Source organism: Vanacampus margaritifer, chromosome 15 (genome assembly GCF_051991255.1).
Source record: "Vanacampus margaritifer isolate UIUO_Vmar chromosome 15, RoL_Vmar_1.0, whole genome shotgun sequence".
Classification (NCBI taxonomy): Eukaryota; Metazoa; Chordata; class Actinopteri; order Syngnathiformes; family Syngnathidae; genus Vanacampus; species Vanacampus margaritifer.
In genome coordinates this window covers 19,039,137-19,061,169 of record NC_135446.1, presented here as the reverse complement: position 1 = coordinate 19,061,169, position 22,033 = coordinate 19,039,137, and the positions used below count along the sequence as shown (strand labels likewise).

The 22,033-nt window shown below is 43.6% G+C and overlaps 2 protein-coding genes across 7 annotated transcripts in view; one reads left to right on the top strand and one right to left on the bottom strand.

Annotated features, from left to right (window-relative positions):
• The first annotated feature begins 134 nt into the window (after positions 1-134).
• On the top strand, positions 135-5,366 carry chpt1 (choline phosphotransferase 1). Of its 3 annotated transcripts, none has more exons than XM_077545520.1 (8): positions 135-559; positions 1,574-1,721; positions 1,786-1,927; positions 1,997-2,081; positions 2,176-2,307; positions 2,379-2,537; positions 3,501-3,626; positions 4,347-5,366. In XM_077545520.1, the coding sequence occupies exons 1-8, from the start codon at positions 320-322 to the stop codon at positions 4,461-4,463; spliced, it is 1,149 nt and encodes a 382-aa protein (XP_077401646.1). In that variant the 5' UTR covers positions 135-319; the 3' UTR covers positions 4,464-5,366. The 3 variants fall into 3 exon arrangements, with proteins under 3 accessions (XP_077401646.1, XP_077401648.1, XP_077401647.1); XM_077545522.1 differs by having other exon boundaries at positions 315-559; positions 1,557-1,721; XM_077545521.1 differs by having other exon boundaries at positions 315-559; positions 1,554-1,721.
• Positions 5,367-5,422: 56 nt separating this feature from the next.
• The window catches only part of gnptab (N-acetylglucosamine-1-phosphate transferase subunits alpha and beta), a 41,096-nt gene continuing 24,485 nt past the window's right edge, over positions 5,423-22,033 (bottom strand). Inside the window, exons 2-23 of one of the 4 annotated variants that reach the window (XM_077545507.1) lie at positions 18,839-19,166; positions 18,230-18,315; positions 18,030-18,149; positions 17,745-17,795; positions 17,475-17,677; positions 17,283-17,347; positions 17,071-17,205; positions 13,586-13,747; positions 12,877-13,056; positions 12,632-12,802; positions 12,186-12,309; positions 11,253-11,468; positions 11,068-11,176; positions 9,993-10,677; positions 9,679-9,878; positions 9,317-9,536; positions 8,151-8,264; positions 7,995-8,080; positions 7,822-7,920; positions 7,586-7,753; positions 6,675-6,765; positions 5,423-6,236 (exon numbers count right to left, since the gene is read on the bottom strand). In XM_077545507.1, the coding sequence (XP_077401633.1) occupies positions 6,165-6,236; positions 6,675-6,765; positions 7,586-7,753; positions 7,822-7,920; positions 7,995-8,080; positions 8,151-8,264; positions 9,317-9,536; positions 9,679-9,878; positions 9,993-10,677; positions 11,068-11,176; positions 11,253-11,468; positions 12,186-12,309; positions 12,632-12,802; positions 12,877-13,056; positions 13,586-13,747; positions 17,071-17,205; positions 17,283-17,347; positions 17,475-17,677; positions 17,745-17,795; positions 18,030-18,149; positions 18,230-18,315; positions 18,839-19,000 (3,519 nt within the window). In that variant the 5' untranslated portion in view covers positions 19,001-19,166 and the 3' untranslated portion in view covers positions 5,423-6,164. Of the gene's footprint in view, positions 6,766-7,585; positions 7,754-7,821; positions 7,921-7,994; positions 8,081-8,150; positions 8,265-9,316; positions 9,537-9,678; positions 9,879-9,992; positions 10,678-11,067; positions 11,177-11,252; positions 11,469-12,185; positions 12,310-12,631; positions 12,803-12,876; positions 13,057-13,585; positions 13,748-17,070; positions 17,206-17,282; positions 17,348-17,474; positions 17,678-17,744; positions 17,796-18,029; positions 18,150-18,229; positions 18,316-18,838; positions 19,167-22,033 lie in introns of all 4 variants that reach the window. The other 3 variants (XM_077545506.1, XM_077545505.1, XM_077545508.1) reach the window with 3 other exon arrangements.

Below are 22,033 nucleotides of genomic sequence, written 5' to 3'. Positions count from 1 at the left end.
ACTGGTGTTATTTTTAAACGTGACCATAGTTGAAAGCATGTCGCTTTTACATTTCGTACTAAAATTAGCCGTGTCGTTAAACCGATGCAGGAGTGCCCCCTTTTTCCGGTGCCCCACTTCCGGTAAGTCCTCAACCCGGTCCGAAACGTCATCGCCCAATCTACGTTCCGCCTTGGAAATGGCCTAAGCACATTCGCCTCCCTCTACAGGCCAAATGCGCTACTATGTTTTGGGCTTGGCCGAGAGTAGGTAGCCGAATCTGAGCCTCTTTCCCTGGGTGCCTGCGGGAATTCTTCACGGTCTATTTTTAGGAGAAACGATGGCCCATTTCATGTGGCCGGAGCCGCTGTCAACCGCGCAGCTCAAGCGGCTGGAGGAGCACAAGTACAGCGCCTCCGGTCGCTCCCTGCTGGAGCCGCCGTGTCAAATCTACTGGAACTGGCTCGTCCAGCAAATCCCGACATGGGTCGCCCCGAATACGCTCACCATCGTCGGCCTGCTGGTCAACATCGCCTCCACGCTCCTGCTCGTCCTTTTTTGCCCAACGGCCACGGAGGAGGTGAGTTGAGGCGACCTTGGACAAAGTTTGTCGCTCGCGAAATCAGGTTCGCCCACTGAGCAATTTATTGTTAATTTGAGTATTTTACCAAATTTAATTTGAGTTAACTCACTCAGAATTTACTAACAGTGGTAAGGGGGCTCTACTGGGAATTCGGCGTTAAAATCGCTTCTATTTTGGTTTACAGGATTTAACGGTTGCTACGTGTAAACAAGCGCCAGTTGTCAAACGAGCCTTGAGTGCTTCATTGACTTGTTCGGTGATTGGATCTGAGACAATTCCATCTATTTGTTAGTGTCAATCGATTGATGGATGATCGAGATGAGTGTGTGATCCATTTTTTTTTTTGCAAAAGTGGACCTGCGGTTGCCCGCCAATCATCGCTCATGTGACGCCGGGTTGCTGGTGTCAAAACACGGCTTACTGTGCACTACGCCGCCCTTGTTGATCGTTGTTGGAACACTTTTTTTTTTTTTAGCTTCAAGTTAGCCTAGTTGCTAATTGACGTCAGTAATCTGGGAGCACTTTTTTTAAACTCTTGAGTTAATTACACGCACTGGACCAGTCCAGCCTGTTTACTGTGTGTGTTAATCACGATTCTTGCTTACAACTCACCCAAAGTCCACATTTTATCTGATTACACGCTTATCTGCATTGATTCTTCACTCATTAAGCGACAAACTTACAGTATATGATGTACACATTTGATTATATTAATCGCCGCTGTCCAATAAATAGCGTGCACCTCCAAATGGCCTTTTTTATCTGAAACACAAAGGGAAAAAAATAGTTTGTTGTGCTAAACAAATGTACCATACAATGACACATAACTTACCTTTTGTTTAGAGGCTTGACTCAATTTGAGGAAATTCATTTATATGCATTTTTTCCCCAAAACTTTGACTTTCTCCATAAGTAATGTATGAATTGGGGGTGGGTGGGGCGGGGGGCGGGGATTTCTGCACGCCACTATTGTATCGTTCTACTTCTTTAGCAGTCAAATCTCACCTCCAGGCTCCAGCGTGGGCTTTCATCCTGAGTGCTGTGGGCCTGTTCGCGTACCAGTCACTGGACGCCATCGATGGCAAGCAGGCCCGCAGGACCAACAGCAGCTCGGCCCTCGGCGAGCTCTTCGACCACGGCTGTGACGCCGTCTCAACAGGTGTGCTATGATGCATGCGAGTTTTTCCACACTGTTCTGAGGCGTTGCCGTCATCTCGCCGCAGTGTTTGTCGCCGTGGGAACATGCATCTCCTGCGGCATTGGCCGATACCCCCACTGGATATTCTTCTGCGGCTTTGTCGGGATGTTCATGTTCTTCTGCGCCCACTGGCAAACTTACGTGTCCGGGACTCTCCGTTTTGGCCTGTGAGTCCCCCACTTGGGCACACGTTGACACGCTGGTCCATTCCAACCGCTGCTTTCCCTCCCGGGTAGGGTCGACGTCACCGAGGTGCAGTTTGCCATCATCATCATGTACATGATGTCAGCCTTCGGGGGGGTGAGCCTTTGGCAAACCACGGTAACTGAACCGCCTGGTCCAATTTTGCACCGTTTCCGCCAGTTGACTTCAAAATCATCACGAACGAGGTTTTCAATCTTGTGTTGTTTTAAAGTTGCCCGTCATTGGACTGAAGCTGTACAACTTCCCCATCGTGGGCATCATCGGCGGGGGCCTCTACTCCTGCCACAACTACTTCTACGTCATCCTCAATGGCGGCGTTGGTAAAAACGGCTCCACTGTGGCAGTAAGCGATGCCGGATAACGTTAGACGGCGTGATGTTACGGCACGAATAAATAAACATTTGTGTTGCGCAGGACACCAGCGTGCTGAGTCCCGGTTTACACATCGGCCTCATCCTCACGCTGGCCTTCATCATCTTCAAGAAGTCATCCAGTCAGCTGTTTGAGCACCACCCCTGCCTCTACCTGCTCACCTTCGGCATGGTCATCGCCAAGATCTCCAACAAGCTCGTGGTGGGTTGCTCTTGAAATTTCTTTCTTCGGGGTTTTCCATCTTGGTCCGTTTTGGGCGACCCATCAGGCTCCATCTTTCGGTCTTTTTCTTTTTTTTTTTTTTTTATCTCTTGGACGAGTTGGAACTATTTAATTTTGTTGCACCTTGTGGTACAATGACAGTGAAGCTATTCAGATTTTTTTTCATCCTCAAAATGCACCAGAATGATTTGGCATTTCCAGAGTTCCTTGAAAAACAACAGGAATGTGACCAGGGCCGTTTAAATTCTCTTTAGAAATCTAGTCCAACATGTTTAAATAGTAAAAAAAAATGCAATGTGCAGTTCGTTACCGAACTACGCCAACACCCTCCCCTTCAGAGTCTGCTGGCATAGCTGCTTTAGAGTGCCTCGTTGTCCGCCGTGATATGCAAGGTCAACTTTTTGTTGTTATAAGTATGACATGACAGCCAGTGTGTGGACAGTGGATTCACACTAAAAAATTAAGAGTGCCTCGTTGTGCAGCGTGCAATAGTTACTGCCCAACTGGTGGGATATATTTGAGCCCAAATTAGCCCTCATTTAATATACTTGGCTATTTCTTTAATCACTTAAATTAGGGCTGCACGATTAAGAAGAAAATATTAATCACAATTATTTAGGTAATAATTGAAATCACAATTAGGACGATCATTTATTTTTTGGTACAAAACAAGAAAATGTCATAACGTAAAAATGATTAAGGCAAATCAAATTCTTTGAAACACTATCATTATGCAAGGTGTTTTTAAATTAATCTTTTTTTTTTTTTAACCATTATGCGAATTTTGTAATTGTGGAGTTTAACAATTGAAATAGTAATTAAATTCAATTAATTGCACAGCCCTAACTCAAATTCAGCAGGATTGTTTCTGTGGTGTGTCAAATTTCAAAAAACATTTATTTTCACTTTAGGGACTTTAAAGTTTTTTTTCTACCTGCACAGGTGGCGCACATGACCAAGAGTGAGCTTCAGCTCCCGGACACAGCCTTCATCGGCCCGGGTCTCCTCTTCCTCAACCAGTACTTCAACAGCTTCATCGATGAGTACATCGTCCTCTGGGTTGCCATGGTGAGTTCCTGGTATTGCACTTAATAATTAACTCATTCGCTGCCATTGACGGCTATAGACGTCAAAAATTCATTTGAACTATTTAACATTTTTTCCATTTTTGTTAACAAGAGTATGAAAACCTACAATTGTTTTGGGTATATTTAGAACAGATGTAAAATTTGTGATTAATCGCGAGTTAACTAGTGAAGTCAGGCGATTAATTATGATTACAAATTTTAATCGCCTGATGCCCCTAATTTTTAATGATCTTTTCTTTAAAAAATGTTTTTAAATTAACAAACTTTTTTTTTTTTTTTTTTTTTAAAGATTATTAAAAATTGGGGGCGTCAGGCGATTACAATTTTTTGTTGTAATTAATCGCATGACTTCACTAGTTAACTTACGATTAATCCCAATTTTTATATCAGTTTTAATACAATAAAAAAAAATCAGTTTTCAAACTCTTGTTAACAAAAGTTGGAAAAAATAGTTAAACTAATAAAAATAGAATGAATTTTTGACGTCTATAGCCGTCAATGGCAGTGAATGAGTTAATCAAAACGGAGAATTGTCAAAGTGTAAAACGTTCTCCCATTACCGGCCAGTTTTGCAAAAAGTACTGAAACAGCTAACAGTTGGACGTGCATTTGCAAGTTTTGAGGTCAAATTAATTAGACCGTCGGTAAAAACCTACTTGTTGCATCATATGCAAATTCATCAAATCTCTATGGCCTTCAGGTGCTCTCCCTAGTGGACCTGACGCGCTACTGCACGGGCGTTTGCCACCAGATTGCGGGCCACTTGCGCATCCGCGTGTTCAGCATCACGCCAACCAGCCCCGCCCATCGAGACTGACAGCTTGCCCGGCGGGAGGAGGCGGGAAGAGAACAAGACCTCTCCCCGCTCCTGAAAGCAGATGACGACAACGATGATAACAGAACCTCCCTAAGCCTTGACCAAGTGACCACCTCTGCCTAAAAAAATAAAATAAAAACTTGCCCACCAAAGTAAAATGCTACCCCCAAAAAAACGATACACCAAAGTTAAAAAATAAATAAAAATAAAAATCTGCAAATGTTTGTCCAAAAAAGTGATTGACATCACCATTAAAAAAAAAAAAAAAGAATAAAAAAAAGTCTAATGATTCAATGCGACCAATCAGGGTGGATTCAATGTGGAAAAGAGTGATTTCCAATGAGGTATTTTGGTCAGCAGGCTATGTGAAGCGTTACTTTTCATCTCATCGCCTTTTGTTATGCTTTCTGACTTCTCCCTAAAGGGCTAATAATGATTGTTGTGATTGTATGCAATTCAGATCAAGTCGCCTTAATTCATTTTGTCGTGATTGAAAAACATTGTGAATGTTGCAAACCAAACCAACTTTGTACGTTTTTTTTTTTCCACTGAAAACTGCAATACAGAAGCTTCCCTTTTATCTACAGTATGTAGGCAGATCTGTGACTTTTCTCGGATTGATCCATTTCTCCTGCAGCTAATCTGATGTGCTTATTATTCAAATCGACGTGGATGAAAGGGATTTCTTCTTCTGTGGTACCGCTTTACTATTTTTAGGTTCCTGTTCCTGGTTTGTACTCTGGAAAGTAACATCTGACTTTGTTTCTATGACCAACTATGTATTGAAATGTACAACCAAGATTTTTCACTGTTCACTAATACAACTGTACGACAAATTTTTACTAACAAGTGTGTGGGTGGGAGCGAGGAAGAGTTTGTAATAAAGAAAATATTTTTCATGCATTTTCTTGTCATCACGCTTTGGGGAAAAAGCAGACAGAGAGAGAGAGAGACGAATATAGCCGAATACATTTTATTTCAGTCGGAAGAACAATAGCAAGCGACTTTTAAAGGGCGGCGACACACAGTATATAACAAAGCGTTCTGTCTCCATGGCAACGTCACAATCCCCCAAAATAAGTTAAGAGCCGAGGTGTCTGAATTTCAGACATGATAGCGAGTCTGCTGAGTCCCACAGGGACACGCGCGCAGACGGCGAAGAGGAAAGCTACCGTGAGCGTCAAAACGCACAGATTCAATAAAGTCCTATTGAGTCCTAAACACACACACACACGCACGCAGGACAATTTTTTCACACACAACATTTGTCTTGTAAAACAAAGTATAGGAATGAACAAAGAAGGCACTTCTAGATCCCATATTGTTGAAGACAAAATCAACAATGATATCAACCAATGATTCCTTTTTATACAATTCCATTAAAAAGAACTGAATAGTAAAATGTCCAACCGTTCCGCTCACAAACGCAAGAACATATGCCACCTCTCAATTCATTGTCCGTTCATGTTTCAGCATACGGCCTCAAAAAAAACAAAAAAAACTTTGGAGTTGATGTAGAGGGCCTCGGGAGTGTTGAGTGGGACAAAGTGAAATAAATATTCATGATTTCTTCATTAGCGTTACTTCAATGTCCATCACCAAATGAAAAGGGGAAACAAATCCATGTGAATCCTCCACCAAACAGGACGGAGGAATCTCCAATGTTGCTGATTATGATGACGAGGTGGAGGACTTCCTGGTTCAAACTCTCTCAGGGTTGTCGTCCTTGGCCATTTTGCGTCGAGGGAATATCTTGCGCTTTAAGTGGATCAGCTGTGAGAAAATGGGAGCACGCGAGGAGACCAATGTGATACTGGAGGACCTTGACAAATGTGTTTTGATGAAGATATCAAACGTTCTGGTCGCTAAGGGCTGGGTGGGGGGTAGTTAGTGGCGGGAATTCTCTTAAGGTCAGCGTAACTCGCTCGGAGAAGACACCAGACACCGGCGAGATTAGAGCACAACGTCAAAACCGAGATTTGATTTCGGCTGTTTTGGCGACAAAATCGCGCAATCCGACTCTCTGAGGGTCATCGAGTCCTCCCCCGCAGGGGAGGGAGACGAGGGGTGGGGTTGTCTTCGGTTTCGGCCGAGTCAGGTCCTGGCATTGCTCGTCACACATGAGACGGGCGAGCCGCCGGGCGGGGAATTTGGGTGGCGAAGGCGCGAACGGCGGAAACGGTGGACGCGGAAGACAGTGAGGGCACTGACCTGTTCGGCGAAGAAGGATATGACGGTGAAGACCACCAGCGTCACCAGGACACAGTGGGTCCAGAACTTCAGCTTGTCCCGGTAGGCTCGCCTGCGAGGGGAGAGCTTCCATTAGGATATCTTTATTGACAAGTGAGTGGATGAACAAAAGGAAAGGCGGTGATGCAACAAAGACACGCGCGTCAAAGGGTGACGGCACTCGGGGAGGTGATGAAACGCTCAGCTTACCACTTCCTTCTGAGGTGGCTCGTCTAATTTTAAAAGTCTCTGTGTGAGGCCTGACACTTGACCCCGCCACCCCTTGAAGCAGCAGCAAGGGTCTTTGGACATGAACCCCCACCCTCGCTCCCTTTTCTTAGGATCCCCATGGTGACAAGCTGGCAACACTTGGCCCAACATGCTGACAGCCACTTGGGTGCTTGTGATGTTATGATGCAGCCGTTATTAGCAGCTGGTGTGCCGCAACTAGCGCTGAGAAACGTATTGATTACCTCCACCAGGGAGGTTGCTTACACAGCGCGGGACATTTTATGTTTATGTTTGACTACCTTGCTACGCTTTTTGATAATAGGACGGTTTTTGTTTTGTTTTTAGGTGAAATGTTCAACTCATTTCGCTGTTAAGCCTTTCACAAAATCTTCCCGTCTTTCACATTCCGAATTCAAAATCGAATTCAGAATATCTTGTGGACTTTTGACCACATTCCAATCATTCTCACATTCCTAGAATTCCACACCTCACAAAATAATTCTCAAATTTAAGATCAATTTAAATCCTTCCACATTTCTTGACCAACAATTCTATTCCTTCCATAGTATTTCTAATCGGATCTTTTGTCTCAGGACCAGCAGTTCAAACACACATCGTTCTTCCAAAAGTTCATCAACGTTCCTGCGGTGGAAATGACCTACCATTCCTGGAGCTCATCCATGTGCAGGAAGCGGTTGCGGTACTCCCTCGGCAGCTCAAACTGGGATGGCAGCGGGAACATGGAGTCGTAGAAGTCCCTCAGCACGGCCTTCACGGTGGCGGCGTCCTTGTGGGCGTGGTCGATGTTGTCGTTCAGACAGATAAACTTCCTGCGGGAAAGCCGGGGTGTTAGGTAGCGGAGATGGTTTGGGGGTTTCCTCATTGGAACGGACGCCACCTGGGATTCTTCCTGATGTCGTCCAACTGGCCCACCACGTGCGACACGTTGGTGCGGACCATCTTGAACGCGATGTCCTCCTCGCCCTTGATCTCAAACCTGCGCAAAGAGGTCAACTCTGAAAAACCAGGAGAGTCTTTTGAACATGCCAGTGTTGCTACTGGATGTCTCACTTGTACTTGTTCTGGTCCACGAAGGCCTTGCGAATGCAGTCCGTGATGGGCGTGCAGTGCATGATGAGGCCTTTCGTGACTGGCGGCTGGAAAACCAAATCCACAATGTTACTTGAAAGCACAGAATGGAGGTTTGGTATGTCGTGAGGTGTTCACCATGCTGTGGTCGTAGTAGGCCTCCTGCGTGGGGTTCACCAGGTGGAGCTGGCTCAGGTTCCTTGGGAGTGTCTTGGAGCAGTTGATTAACATCTGCTCCAAACTTGTAAGGTCCTGAAAGGACCAAAAGAATACATAAATAGAAATGCTCTTATCTTTTTTCTATCCCGCTCAGTCTTAACCTGGGTTCGATCGAGCAAGTGCACGTGAAGTCATGCACGCAGAGGAGGAGGGAAGAAGGAAAAGGGGGTGGGGATAAAGGGATACGCTTATTGTCCTTAAAATAAACAAACAAATAAATACATATGTGACAAGTGTACATGTGTAGGTGCAGTGTCCCCAAGGACAACATGAGTAACTGGAGCCTGTTCTAAAAATAGCCCACCAGTGATGGGACATTGTGATTCGCTAAGAAGAATTAAAACACAAGAAAGAGTGTCACCATTTATTTATGTAAACTTAGCATGGTACATGTTTCTTAATGTACCAAATATTATCTATTTTGTTTAAAAATGAACTAGAATGTGTTGAATAGGAAAAAAAAAATCTGTTTTTATTTACACAATTTTAAAAAGGACATTTTAGAGCAGTGATTTTAAACCTTAATCTTAGTACAGTTTGTCAATTTTTTTTTTTTTACTCGTGACTGCCACCTCTGGCCCAAAGCAAAACTGCAGCATCTGTGTCAGGCACGTTCATGGTGCGCGTGCAAGTATGTGCACGATCTTAAAATATCAGCCACAGTTGACAAACGAAGACATGACATCAAATGGAGGTCAGAAAAACTCCGCCCCTCCCCTCCCCAAAGAAACTGGGAGTGTGCAGGGTCCGCACACTCTACTATAAAGATAAAATAAAAGCTGATAGGTGCAGTCGGAGTAAAACAGTCAGGGCTCGTCATACTCATCTGGGCATTGGTGAAGCATGCATGATGGAGAAAAAGTTTTAACATGACCTTTTTAAACGGCACAATGCACATTTAATACCGTATTATTTTTGCTCACAGTGCCTATACTGTACTATGGCTTGAATTTGAAAAAAATCCTATTTTATTTTTCAGCAAAGAAGGGTTCGATGGCGGAGTCATTCTGTACCTCCAACAAGGTTAAGAACCACTGATCCATATAATCAATAAAGGTTGGAAAACGCTGGTTAAGTCGACCGACCTGGAGGCTGAGTGGCAGCTTGTGAACCCTTGTGGCGAGAGTCCGAATCTCGCGATCGGACAGCACGCCAGAGTGGTCGGTATCGACCTCGTCAAACACCTCCGAGACGTTGAGCTGCTGCTGAGTGCTCATCAAGAAGTAGAAGTAGGAAAAAGCAAACTGCATGTCGTCCGGGTGGCGCACGCGGTGGCAGGACGTCCTGTCAAAGTCGTCTGGGAAGCTGCAGGGAATTCAGAGGCAACACGTCATCGCACAGAGCAAGTGCAGACAGAGACTCTCCACGCTTCGCTCTTTAACCCCAAGTGCATGCGAAACATAAGTTGCGCCACGTTGTGTGGCGACCTTCAAAGCGCTCGACTCACGTGTCCTGCAGTTCCTGCATGACCAGCCTGTCAACCATGTGCGGCATATGCGCGGGGACTTTGCGGGAAGCGAAGCCAAACTGGCGGTTGAGCAGCTTGTTGACGTGGCGCAGCGAGTCGGCAAACGTGTCCCGCAGCTTGCGTCCGCCGGCGCCGCCGTCCGTGTCGTACATCAGCGCCCTCTGCAGGCGCTCTTCCTCCTGTTGAATAAAAGACAAAACTTGAGAGCGGGAGCTTCACACCAGAAAATGTTCAGAATCATTCATTCCTTGCTCGCCTAATTGCTAGACATGAGTTTATTTTTGCGAGCTCACCTCCAGCAGGTCTTGGAAGTACTTCTTCCTTTCCCACGGCAGGAAGCCTCTGTCAGCAGGGACAAAGTGTTGGAGCTTCCTCCCCGCTGGGGGCAGCGCTTGCCACTCGGTGTGCTTCACTTTGGTAATGTGGCTCAGCAGTTTGGAGGTTTTGGGTCTCTCCACCACAATAGGAACGTCAAGTGTGTCTCCATCGCGTTCTTCTCGCTCGGAGGTTAGCAGCTGAGCCTTGGTGAGGTTGTAACCCTTCAGCGTGATGTCTCCTCTGAGGAGTTTCTCATCCAGCTTCTCAAGCTCACTACGCAGAGGAGCTGGCAAGAGTGACTCATTGAAAGTGGGAACTTCTATGATGGCCTCCAGTTTGTCCGGCTGCCTGCTCTGGATCTTGGGACCCCTCTTGTCCTCGGGTACATCCGAGAACAAGAAGGGCGGTTCTATCGTCACGGAAGGCTTCCGGGTGGAACTTTCCCCGCTGGTCTTGTTAACCTGCGGAAGCTGACGCGTGTCGATGGCCACGTTGAAAATCTTGGTAAACGCCGTGCTGTCCTCTCTTTGGAAGGTGACGTTGTATTGGACGGTGCTGGCGTTGTAGCCAGAGTGGAGCAGAAGGTGGATGGTCTTCCACTTGTTGGCCACAGAGGTGTGACGCACCACCGGGTTGTCACTCACGTGGGCCTCGGAGACCCTGTGAGGAGGGGGCAAAGTGTCAGGAAGTTGGAAACTGAAAACCTGAAAGGGTTTCGCAAAAATGTAGAGGCTAGAGCTTGTGGGAACATGCTTTTTTAACTTGATGTTGAATAGCAATTTTTTTTTTAATAGTAGTTTTGACGCGGAGGGTGCATTTTCTGCTAATTTCCAAATGGGTTTTGAATGGAGAAAAACAATATTTAACTCAAATTTGTTCTTAAGTGAAATTAGTGATTTTTGGGTGTATTACGGCAAAGCATGATGTTTTTTTATGCTTGTATATGCTACTTGATTTCCAGTTAATTCCCATAAATCCTACGGAAAATGTTTTCAAAATCCCCTATTCCATTTCTCATGTAAAGTTAGCCGAAATATTACTACCTCTTACCTGTGAGCCAGCTGTTCAAAGCTGAAATAAGGTCTGATCTCGCCAACTGGGAGGATGTACAGTGTCTGGTTACTCAGCAGGGTGACACGATGCAGCTCTCCAAAGTGGTCTGAGACGCCAACACACAAAGTGGATCAAGAATTTGACCTGTGGAAATTAAGCACTCGTATTTGCCCCAAAGTCACCTGTGCCGCAGTCGCCAACGTCGAAACCGCAGGAGAGCACGTTGCAGGCCTGGTCACAAAATTTGTCAGCCAGCCAAGAGGTGGCGCAACCTTGATTACAGTACGAGGCTGCGGCCAGGCCAATTTGACCGCCGGCAAACTGCCACATCTGCCCGCCAGCTCCGCCGGGACCGCCAGGGGCGACCCCACCCGGGAACCTGCTGCTCCCTACGACCCCTGAGAGAAAAATATCAGTGGTAGAAATTAAGAGTTTCTGTAATCTTTGCATGGGAATTGACAAAAAGTATGAATTAACCCGGATATAAGGAACTCAGAGACAGTTGGGGAAAATAAATTTTAACACAATTCTACCGAAGTATAATGGCACTGTTACCGTTTTTGTACTGATTTTGCAAGGCTCACAGAATATTGTGTTCTATTGCTATAAAAACATGGAATCTACCAGAAGAAAGATTAGTCTTTCTTCTTTCATGCCCCCAAAAAAGTAAATTTTTATCTGTTTCCGTTTTGCAGCAATTAGCATTAGAATGTAGCTAAGTCTCATCATTATTCACAATTCTGTTTGAAAATGTGGGGAAAACAGCTCGTTTGCAACATGGCCTGGTTGATCTCTTATACTCTGCTGCCCCCCTCTGGCCGTTTTTGTAATAACTACCATTGATTCAACCATTATCTGCAGTTCAGAGGCTGCATCAAAGCCTTCTGTATGCCCCAACATAAGAAAACATTTTAAAAAAACGTATAAATACGTCTTTGGGACACGGTAATATTTAAACTAGAACATATTTATACGTTTTTGGGAGCAAATGAGTTAACCAAAATTCCTATTTCCTGCCAAATATTTCAATTGAAAGTTTCCAATTTCTATGAAAATTAACTGAATACTCAAGAAATGTATTGGACATTTTCCATCCCCAAAGAGCATCTCTTTACCAGTGCAGTCTCCTCCATCCCAGTCACACGCCGAGTTGTTGCACGCCTTGTCACAATAGCCATCCTTGATCCAGGATCCCTGGCAGCCTTCCGCACAATTGGGAATCGGCCAGGTTAGATACACCTGCAGGGAAGGAGAACCTGAGCGTGCAAGTCAAAAATACATTTGTTGTAACCATGAGTAAAAAGCGTACCGGAAAAACTGAACAGTACTTAAAAATCGACTACGCATAGATAGTAAAAATTTACTGCACGGGATTAAATTTAAGTCAGTTATTCTTTTGCGCAACGCTAGCGGGAACCTGCGCACCACAAGAGCTGCTTGTACACTTAAAAGAATTACTGGGTACAAGTCTTGTTTTGAATTTGTGGGGTGCACACTTAGATTTTATTCCGTATGTTTTTCTTCTTCTGCTCATCTACGCTTCCACATCTACTCAGATTACCTTCTGTCCTTTTGAATGGCTGTAGAAGTCGTCCGGCCAGACGTCTTTACCAAACATCACGTCATCATTGAGGTAAATGAACTTCTGCGAGAGTCCCGGGATGCGGTGGATGTGACTTTCGATGGCGGGCGAGCTGAAGGTGGGGAGGTGGCTGTGGTTCAAGAACAGCTCCTGTGGTTTCAATGAAAACATTTTGGAATTGGATTCCGCTTTTGTTCAAGCGCTCACCTCATCGTGGATGTTACCTGATGCGTGACGACCGAAACGCGAGGGTTATCCAGATTGAGCCAAGAGGGAATCTGCCCGTTGGTGACGACGAAGACGTGTCGCACCCAGGGGGCGTGTTTCTCCACGGAGCGCAGAGAGTAGCGCAGCTCCTCGTTGTCCTCGAAGCGGCTGGCCGAGACGTCCTCGTCCTGCTTGGACTGCAGAGAAGGGAGTGAGTGAGTGAATTAATCACTTTCATTCATTCTCCAGTCACATTATTATAACAGGAAAAACAATTACTTGTTCTTTGCAAGAATTAATAATATATATCTGAGTATAATTCGTGATATTAGTCATTTTCTTTTCTGAGGATAAAGAATATATGCCAGTGAGTATTGTTATACTCTGTGTTGCCGGAGAGTTTGTGTTCAAATATTGGTTGTTTAAAAGTTTTTATAATTTCCACGGCATTTATGCTACTTTCTTTAGCCAATCAAGGGTAAAGCTAGTGGTCTTACATAAGGCAAAGCTATGGTGTTTGATTAAATGCAAATCGTGTAATTCGCTTTGTAATATGTTTCAACAAGGAGTGGCAATAAGCACCTTTTTTTTAAACACACAGCAACTTGATGTTATGAAACTTGCATCTCCCATCTTAAAGACGGAGTTATAAAAGTAAAAACATTTGATCGCGTCTAACTCATTAGTTGGATTATTCGTAAAGCTCGCCAACTTTATAGTGAATACCTGCGAGATGGCTGTCAGGTCCCAGAAGAGGTAGGCGGGGCTAATGGTCAGCTCCTTCCCATCCAGTGTCATGTTCTTCTTGGACTTCTGCATGAGGTCGGTGAAGTCTTGCGGGCCTTTGAGATGAAGCAGAGCGATGCTGGCCTCCGAATACAACTCAAACTGAGGAACACACCATTTGAAAAACGGTTGGACTTCCATTTCAAACTCATCAAGCACTTTTAGCCGATAGTGACATTCAATAAGTTTTCGCAATTAAATGCCGATTTGTTTTGTTTGCATAACCAGCAAATGTATTTAGTTTGGAAAATGAGGTGATGTCATCCCCACCACATACACCGTGTGTGTGTGTGTGTGTGTGTGTGAGAGGGACAAGCCTCCCCCCCCGCCCACTAAGCTTCCCAGGAAAAGGTCTGCTCGCTGCCTCACTCCATCATCGAGCGTCTCGCATGAGCTGGCAAGCCGCCGCCACCTCTCGCTCCTTTTAGGTGAGGATTACTCGGGACTTATGGAGCCAACGCAGCCCGGATCGCGTTGCATCTCTATTATAGTTCTCCGAGTAGGCCCGATAATGCTCACGCGTGTACACAAAGAGGGTGCGTGGCAGCCTGGCAAAGACGGCTTTCATCGCTGGCCAGTGTCAACAGTTTCACTCACACACACACACACACAACAGCAAACAAAAAAAAAAACACAGCCACACAATCAAAGTAGAAGACACCCTAGAGGACCACAAGGCACCGATGTGGTTGGTCACATGACAACACAGTACATAGTACATAGTACACACGTATATAGTAGCAGTGACAAACATATAGAAATATGGTACCAACACAGCAGTATTGCACACTCAGTATATAAACATGATGCAACAAACAAATGAGGTTGAAACACATGCCACAAAATGGTACACACACACACACACACACATACTAGTAACATGGAACAGGTGCAAGAGAAGTTGCACACAACGTACAATGTGGTCAATTCTCAACCACACACAAACATGGCAGACTAAAATGCTACAAATATACAAAAACAGTACATTGGAACAGACGATACAATTACAGTTGTACACACACACATAAAATAAAAATATGGTGGATGACAGTGTCCCCGTTTGAACACAATAGAAAAGCATTCCAACAAAAAGGAGTTGGTGGGGTGTGGTGGTGGTCTTTCATCACAATGGCATTGGTTCTGACACCTGCTATAAATATGGACCGTCTCTTAGCACCGCCCCCCCCCGCTCCCCTTTCGCAGAATGGACTTGGCGACACCAGGAAACACACCTCACAGTCCAGAATCTTCCCTCCCCTTGTGGTTCAAACGGAACAAGCAGGTAAGAGGGCAGGTGACATGCGGGAGTGGGTAGGCGCAGGTCACTAAAGATCCTGATGACCTTCCAGTGGCGCCGCTCCGCTCCAAACAGTTGCACTAATATTAACCATCGCAATGGCGGCTTAGGTAAGGGCTATTATTCAGAGTGAAAAAAAATTTCTCGTTGTGTTTGTTCGTTCTTTCTTTTTTATGTGAAGCACCTTTTGTTGCTTTTTAAGTATGAAAGGTGCTATAGAAATAAAATATTTGATTGATCGATCACACTGAAGTCGTCTTTCGCCATTGAAATGAAACAAATTGAAATACCATCAATCTGCAAACTTCCTCACACACCATTCTCCAAGCTTTCTCTCTTCTGGCTCTATCCAAATACTGATTGCTGATAAACAAGGCCAATAATATAAAAATAACGGCGATGGATTGAAAAACTGATGACTAACAGACTGCACCCATGGAATTTACTGTCTGTCCTAAAATAGCAGCTGCAATTTAGCAATGACGTAAGCCTGGTTAATATAACGTTGACGGATTGACAGTTTGGTTCGGTTTGAAATAATTGACGATTACCGGACGGGTGTCCCGACTGTTGACAATTGCCAAATGACGGACGCTCAAAATTCATTGACGCGTCCACCTCTGCCTATAGATGTTCATACTGATAATGTAGACATTGTGTCTCTGCATTATGCACTTGACTAGGGGACTTTCAGACACAATATATGCAGCGGTGCATGCTTTGCATCATTAATTTCAAGCCAGGTTGAGAAAAAAAAATAGCGTATTATAAAAAATAAAACATAATTATTTACGATATTTTACCTCAACTGGCATTTCAGCCCCTGGAATGAATTGTAATGATGAAATATTTTGGCTGAATTTAATTTAAGACATATGGAAAGCCATGGATGACCTTTTTGGCTATTTTTGTTTTTTTGCGGGTACATGCACGCAATATCAATTGCATAAGACATCTAATCGGCTGTGCAAGTACTTCATTGGCTGGGACAAAATGGCTGCCGGACATGTTACGGATTTCCGTTTGTTTTGATAATTTCCTCCAGTAATCCGCGCTGATCTATCCGTATAACCTTATATCCTGCTCAGCAAATAACACTTCACCTCCGTCAAGGATGATGGAACCATCCAGGAATAGCCCTGCCTTGGATTGCATTCTTGTAATGTATGGAAAGATTCACTTCATACACACACAAGCTTATATTAAAGCGCCACTGTAAAGAAACAAGGACAGTATGAAGCTCATCCATGGGCAGCGACATCTTGTGGCAGTGGGAGATGTGGCAAAGGTCGTCTTTGCGTTGGATGAGTGCAATGCCGCCACCTGCTGTTTGTTTACCCCGGACATCAGTCACATTTTTTATTTTTTTTTTACAACTGACTAAAAAGAACAGAAAAAAAACTTCCCGTTGCCAAGTATAAATGTATACCCAAAATGTATGAATCAATCCAGTATATAACAAATAGTAAATGGAGTGAACTTATTGTATAGCCTTTTTATCTCCACGCCATATGGTGCTCAAAGCGCTTTACAAAAGGCTCACATTCACACGTTAAAAGGTATCAAATTTCATCATAGATTTGGAGAAACTAGCCCAAATATACTAATTGATGTACACAGTATACTAATGATTAGGGATGTTTGATACGACAGATACGAGAAGAAGTACTCAACCCTTGTGTAGTCACTGATACCAATACAGAGTACGGATAAAACAAGTAATTTTCATACATAAAATTTCCCTCCAATAACGACAGATAATTTGAACAAAATATTTAGTCATTCCAATACAGCATTTTTCCTTAAATTGCAAGACATTAATGGCATTGGCAACTTTCTATTCTTTTAATTTCTAGTTCTTGATCATAAAACGGCCACAAGGAAGCAGCCGATAATGGTACCGACAGCCATTACGAGTACTGAATCCGATACCTTGAAATAAAACCTGGACTCGGCCCGATACCAATACCCGGTATTGGTATTTGGTACTCGCCCATAATGATAGAATTAAAGCGCTGAAGTTGCCAGGGTATGACATAATCAGACACCCCTGACGTTGGATAAGTTCATATTTTGAATTAACAGCTAAAGTGGCATAGAGTCCACAAAGTGACTGATTTCCACTCACCCGTTTGATTTGGTCAGTGACAAAAGAGGGCAGCTTTGCTCTCAGCTGCTCCGTCTCCTTGAAGGACCCCGGGAAGCCACTGAGGTAGGCCAGCGTCTGCATGCGGATCAAGCCCGGAGCTTCTTTATCGGTGGTCTGTGGAAAACAGGACGAGATAACGGAAACACAGCTTCCTTGAAAAGGTTAGGTGAGGAAATTCAAATTAAACTGACTAGATAACATCTGGTCACGGAGAATTTCTTCTCTTCCTTGAACGTGTCAATGTAGGCTTTCTCAGCTGGAAGAAGAGCATAAAAAAAAATCCAGTTCATCTTATTTACAGTATCTAATCATCATCATCATCATCATCATCACAGTGCAGTGAACCTCCGTTTATCACAGACAGGGCCATGCTTCAGACTCACCATCAGCCTGTGAACTGAACACCAGCACGGAGGCGGCGGTGGACGGATGGACGGGCTTGCGGAGCTGCAGCAGCTCCTTGGCGGCCGCCAGCGACGGCGAGAGCGATGGCAGCTCCTGGAGCGTGGCGTTGGCCGGCAGGGCTGGTTCCAGTGCCAGCATGGGTGCCACGATGCAGTGCGACAGCAAGCATTCTGCTTTGACCCTGGGAAGGTGCGCCTCACGGTCAGGAAAGGCGGACTTTGCAAAATATTCAGGATATTCCGTATTACCCGACTTTCGGCTCTTCTGTTGTCTCACTTGCATTTTTCCCCAGATGTTCTCTATACGGATAAGAGACACACAACAAAACATACAGTGACAGTGGTTCCTTGATTCACTAGCAGACTGGCCAACCCGACTCCAACTTCTGATGTCACCCACTAGGCCACATCCCTTAAAGCCACACATCCAACAGACAACCACTATGGTACATACAGTAATCACATTTCATAACACTTCAAAACAATTTTCATATTTTGCAAGCATTACAGAAAAACGGTCTCCTGTATAGCTACCTGAGAGCCCTCTGTTCTTCTGCCAATTGCTCTCTCACAGCCTTCAATTCCCTCAGCAGAGCCACGTCGGTGCCATTCACCCACGTGTACACCACATCGATGGGCATGGGCAAGCAGAGCCTACAGGAGAATGCAAAGGAAGCTCAGCTGTCAGAAGGTAATGTGCCTATTTGAGGGTCGAGAAATGTAATTGCGCTCACCTGCTTTGAAATGATTTGCCACCCAAGTTGTCTCTATAGGAGTCAAACAGCACATGGTACTGGTCTCGGCTCCACTCAACCACAACCTGAAGGGAGAAGGAAATGGACAACCCTGGAATAGTAGCCACATATAGTGCTGTACTGTTTTTTTCCTTGCTTAGAGTTAAATGAAAATTCCTCCTCAAAGCTGCTCTTTGAACTTATTTCTGTGTTGGTTGTCCTTATATTGTTATGAGTTTATAAGTGTCCATCTGCAACAGTTCAAAAACGAGTGACGTCAGATTGACAAATGACCATATAAGGCATGAAGAGTGCCTATATCGATAGTACCTTTCCTTCTAAAACAAATGAGTGTTCTACTGTAAAGAGCTTTGAAGTGAATTCTTTCGAGGCCTAATTTTAAAGAAGCACCTGCTCGAAGCAATCAGTGTAGCAAAAACCTCTACAATGGGGCACCAGATGATTTTTGGCTTGGGTTTGTCTTTGAACTGCGCTTTTTGTGCTTGGAGTCTGGCAGCAAGAAGTTAACAGCTGCTGACGGCAGACGACGAGAACAACTAAATGTATTCAAATGCTAACTGTGTACACAAGCTAGATGGAGCACCTTACCTCCCCGAACTGGAAAGCTGACACAATCATGAGGACGATGCCTCCGAAGCAGAGGTAGAGCCCATAGCGGTGGGACAGACAGGTGTACGTCTGCCTTTGAAGCAGCTTCAGCACCGAGTTGACGACTACCATGGCTCTCCTGGGCCAACCATAGCGCCGCATTCATTCGACAATAGCGAGCAAAATCAGCTAAATAAACACAACGAGCATCACAAGCAAGTAGGATTAGTCAGCTGACCGTCAGCACACATGACAGCCATTCGTGCAGACACTTCTTCGGCGGCACCGGCGGCGTTCATGCTATCACGCCTCCGTAGTTGGTCGACCCCTAGCGGCGGGGAGGAACAAACAAAAGACAAATATGCGATATATGTAATATTTGTTGTGGAAGGATATTTCATATTTGTAAAGAAATTATCGAAATTGTCGAGACATTTGTCCCAAAAAAATGTCATAAAAACTTATACGTACACTTCACAGTTGAACACCAGTTAATTTAATTGTTTTAATTGTTTTAGAAAGGACTAGCCTCGAGGCTTTTTTTCTACTTTCATTTTTCTTAATCTCTTTTTTAATAAAGTAGCAGTTCACACGGACGGCGTCATATGTTATTCTCGTGGAACTGCTGAGCGAGGACCGGTCTCACCAGTTTAATTAGGTTTTTAATGCAGACAAGAATGGATACATGTACATTCCACACCAAGTGATGAACTTGCCTTGGGCATATTCTCAGATTAACTCAATGGAGCACTTCTAAAACAATCCCAGCTACAACAAAGTGCTGTAGGCCTACACGTTTAAATTTACAAACCCAATTCCAAGAAAGTTGGGACGTTGTGTTAAAAAGACAAAAAAACAAAACTAGAGCTGTCATAGTTAAAGCGTTAACTCATTAATTAATAAAAAAAAAACAAATCTCATTAATCATGTATTAACGCAGATTAATCACACCATTCATTTTGACCGCAGATTATCCTAGTTTGACATGGATTGTTACGTTTAAGGTAGTGTAGGTTGTGTTTGAGCAATAATCATAACTACCGATACATGCATTTAAGTAAAGCATTTAATAAATGTTTGCGTCTGACATTCTGAATATTTGTTCTAGTCAAAATATTGGGGTCTTTTTTTCTTCCATTTTAAATAATGCAAGTAATTAACTGATTAGAAAAAGAGAAGGATGAGAGCATGCAGTGGATCCAAAATGTGGAAGACATCTTCATAACATTAAATGTTGAAAGAATTAAGACCTAACAGGTGCGGGCAAAAAATGTTGATAAAAAGCTTAGTCATTCATCATGATTAATTCAAAATTCTAAATGCAATCGTTTGACAGCTCCAATAAAAACAACACAATGATTTGCAAATCATGTTCAACCTATATTTAATTGAAAAGATTAAAAAGACGAGACATTTCATATTTAAACTGATTAACTTGATTGGTTTTAACAAATAATTATTAACTTAAATTGAGAGAACAAAATCTGCTGAGGTGATTAATTGGTTGATACACACCCACATTCCTTGGCGTGCCAACCTCAATTCGATCTGAACGGTATGTACCCATTTCACGGCAGAAGATTTGCAGGAGGCGGAGGATATATTTGTCATTTCAAGATGTTTGGGCTCGGCAACGCATCCCCAGTCCCAAGATCTGGTGGAGCGGGTCAATCGAACGACCGGCCTTTCTCCTCATGAGTTGCTTACTGGCAGGTAAATGCCTGCGCCGACTGCGGCGTCATTAGAGGATGCACGGGGGGTCTGTTATAAGATAACAGACAAAGCCAGGCGTGATTATCTGGAGGAATTGCACGCAACTGTCCAGTTTCTCTCCAGAACAGCGACCTCCTGCACGCAGACATTCAGCACTGACCCTTCCAGAGGGACCTTCGGGCTCGTGGGTAAACAGGAAGGTCCTACACGCCGTGTTTGGAATCAGCCACGTAGGGCTGGCCCGTTCAAGGTGGCTGACCCATTCCTTGCGTGTCTGGTTAGATACGACAAGTCAAAAGTCATACGGTGTCGGGTCACAACACAACCCCTTGAAATTCCGACTGATTTGGCCTTTATTGGAGAGGGTACAGGTGAGATACCAAAAGATGACTAATTGGAGGGCTGACATTGTAAATATGACAATGGATCTTGACAAGTTGAACTCATTCACTGCCATAAATTCATAAAAAAATATATCAAGAATTAGGGGCAACAGGCAATTTTTTTCATTGTAATTAATCTTATGACTTCCCTAGTTAACTCACGATTAATCGCAAATTTTATATCTGTTCTAAATGTACAATAAAGACAATTCAAGGTTTTTATACTCTTGTTAACAAAAGCGGAAAAAAATGTCAAACCAATAGAAATAGTTCAAATGAATTTTTGACGTTTATAGCCGTCAATGGCAGTGATTGAATAAAAAAAAGTAAAAGAAAAGATTGTGGGTGTCAGGTGATTAAAATTTTAATTGTAATTAATCGCATGACTTTACTAGTTAATTCATGATTAATCACAAATTATATATCGGTTCTAAATGTACAATAAAAAATTCTAGCTTTTCATACTCTTGTTAACAAAAGAGGGGAAAAAATTAAACTAATAGAAATAGTTCAAATTAATTTTTTACATTTTTAGCCGTCAATGGCAGTGAATGAGTTAAAGAATAAGTTAATCAACCGCTAAAAAAACACTTCCAAATGAAGTGAGACAGGTGAAACCCAGTCAGGAGCTCCACCATGAACAAAAGAAGGTCAGCCATGGAAGAAAAATCCCTAATTTAGTTTGTAGCCAAATAACTTCAAAGCTGTTGCTCAAATCAGAGACCAAGTACAAGAAACTACACAGAGGAGACTGTTAACGCACCTTTTCACCTCGATAGACATCTGAGGTTCTAGTAATCTGGAAAAGTCTCCACAACACCCACCAGAGACATAAATCGGAAGATTGCTACGAACAAAAATAACTTGTTTAAAAGCATTTAAATTTAAGGTGTGAATGTACAATTACAATATATATATATATTTTTTATTGATGTGAAATTGAAAACATGATCTTTTGATGTAAGGATTTTCAGACCCAAGGAAGACTAGACACTGCTACCAGCTAATGTGGATCCTTTTAATAAAGTAAATGTTCACAACTATTCATATTAGTTCAACTGTAAAATTATTAGCACAAAACATGTATTACTCGTTTTTA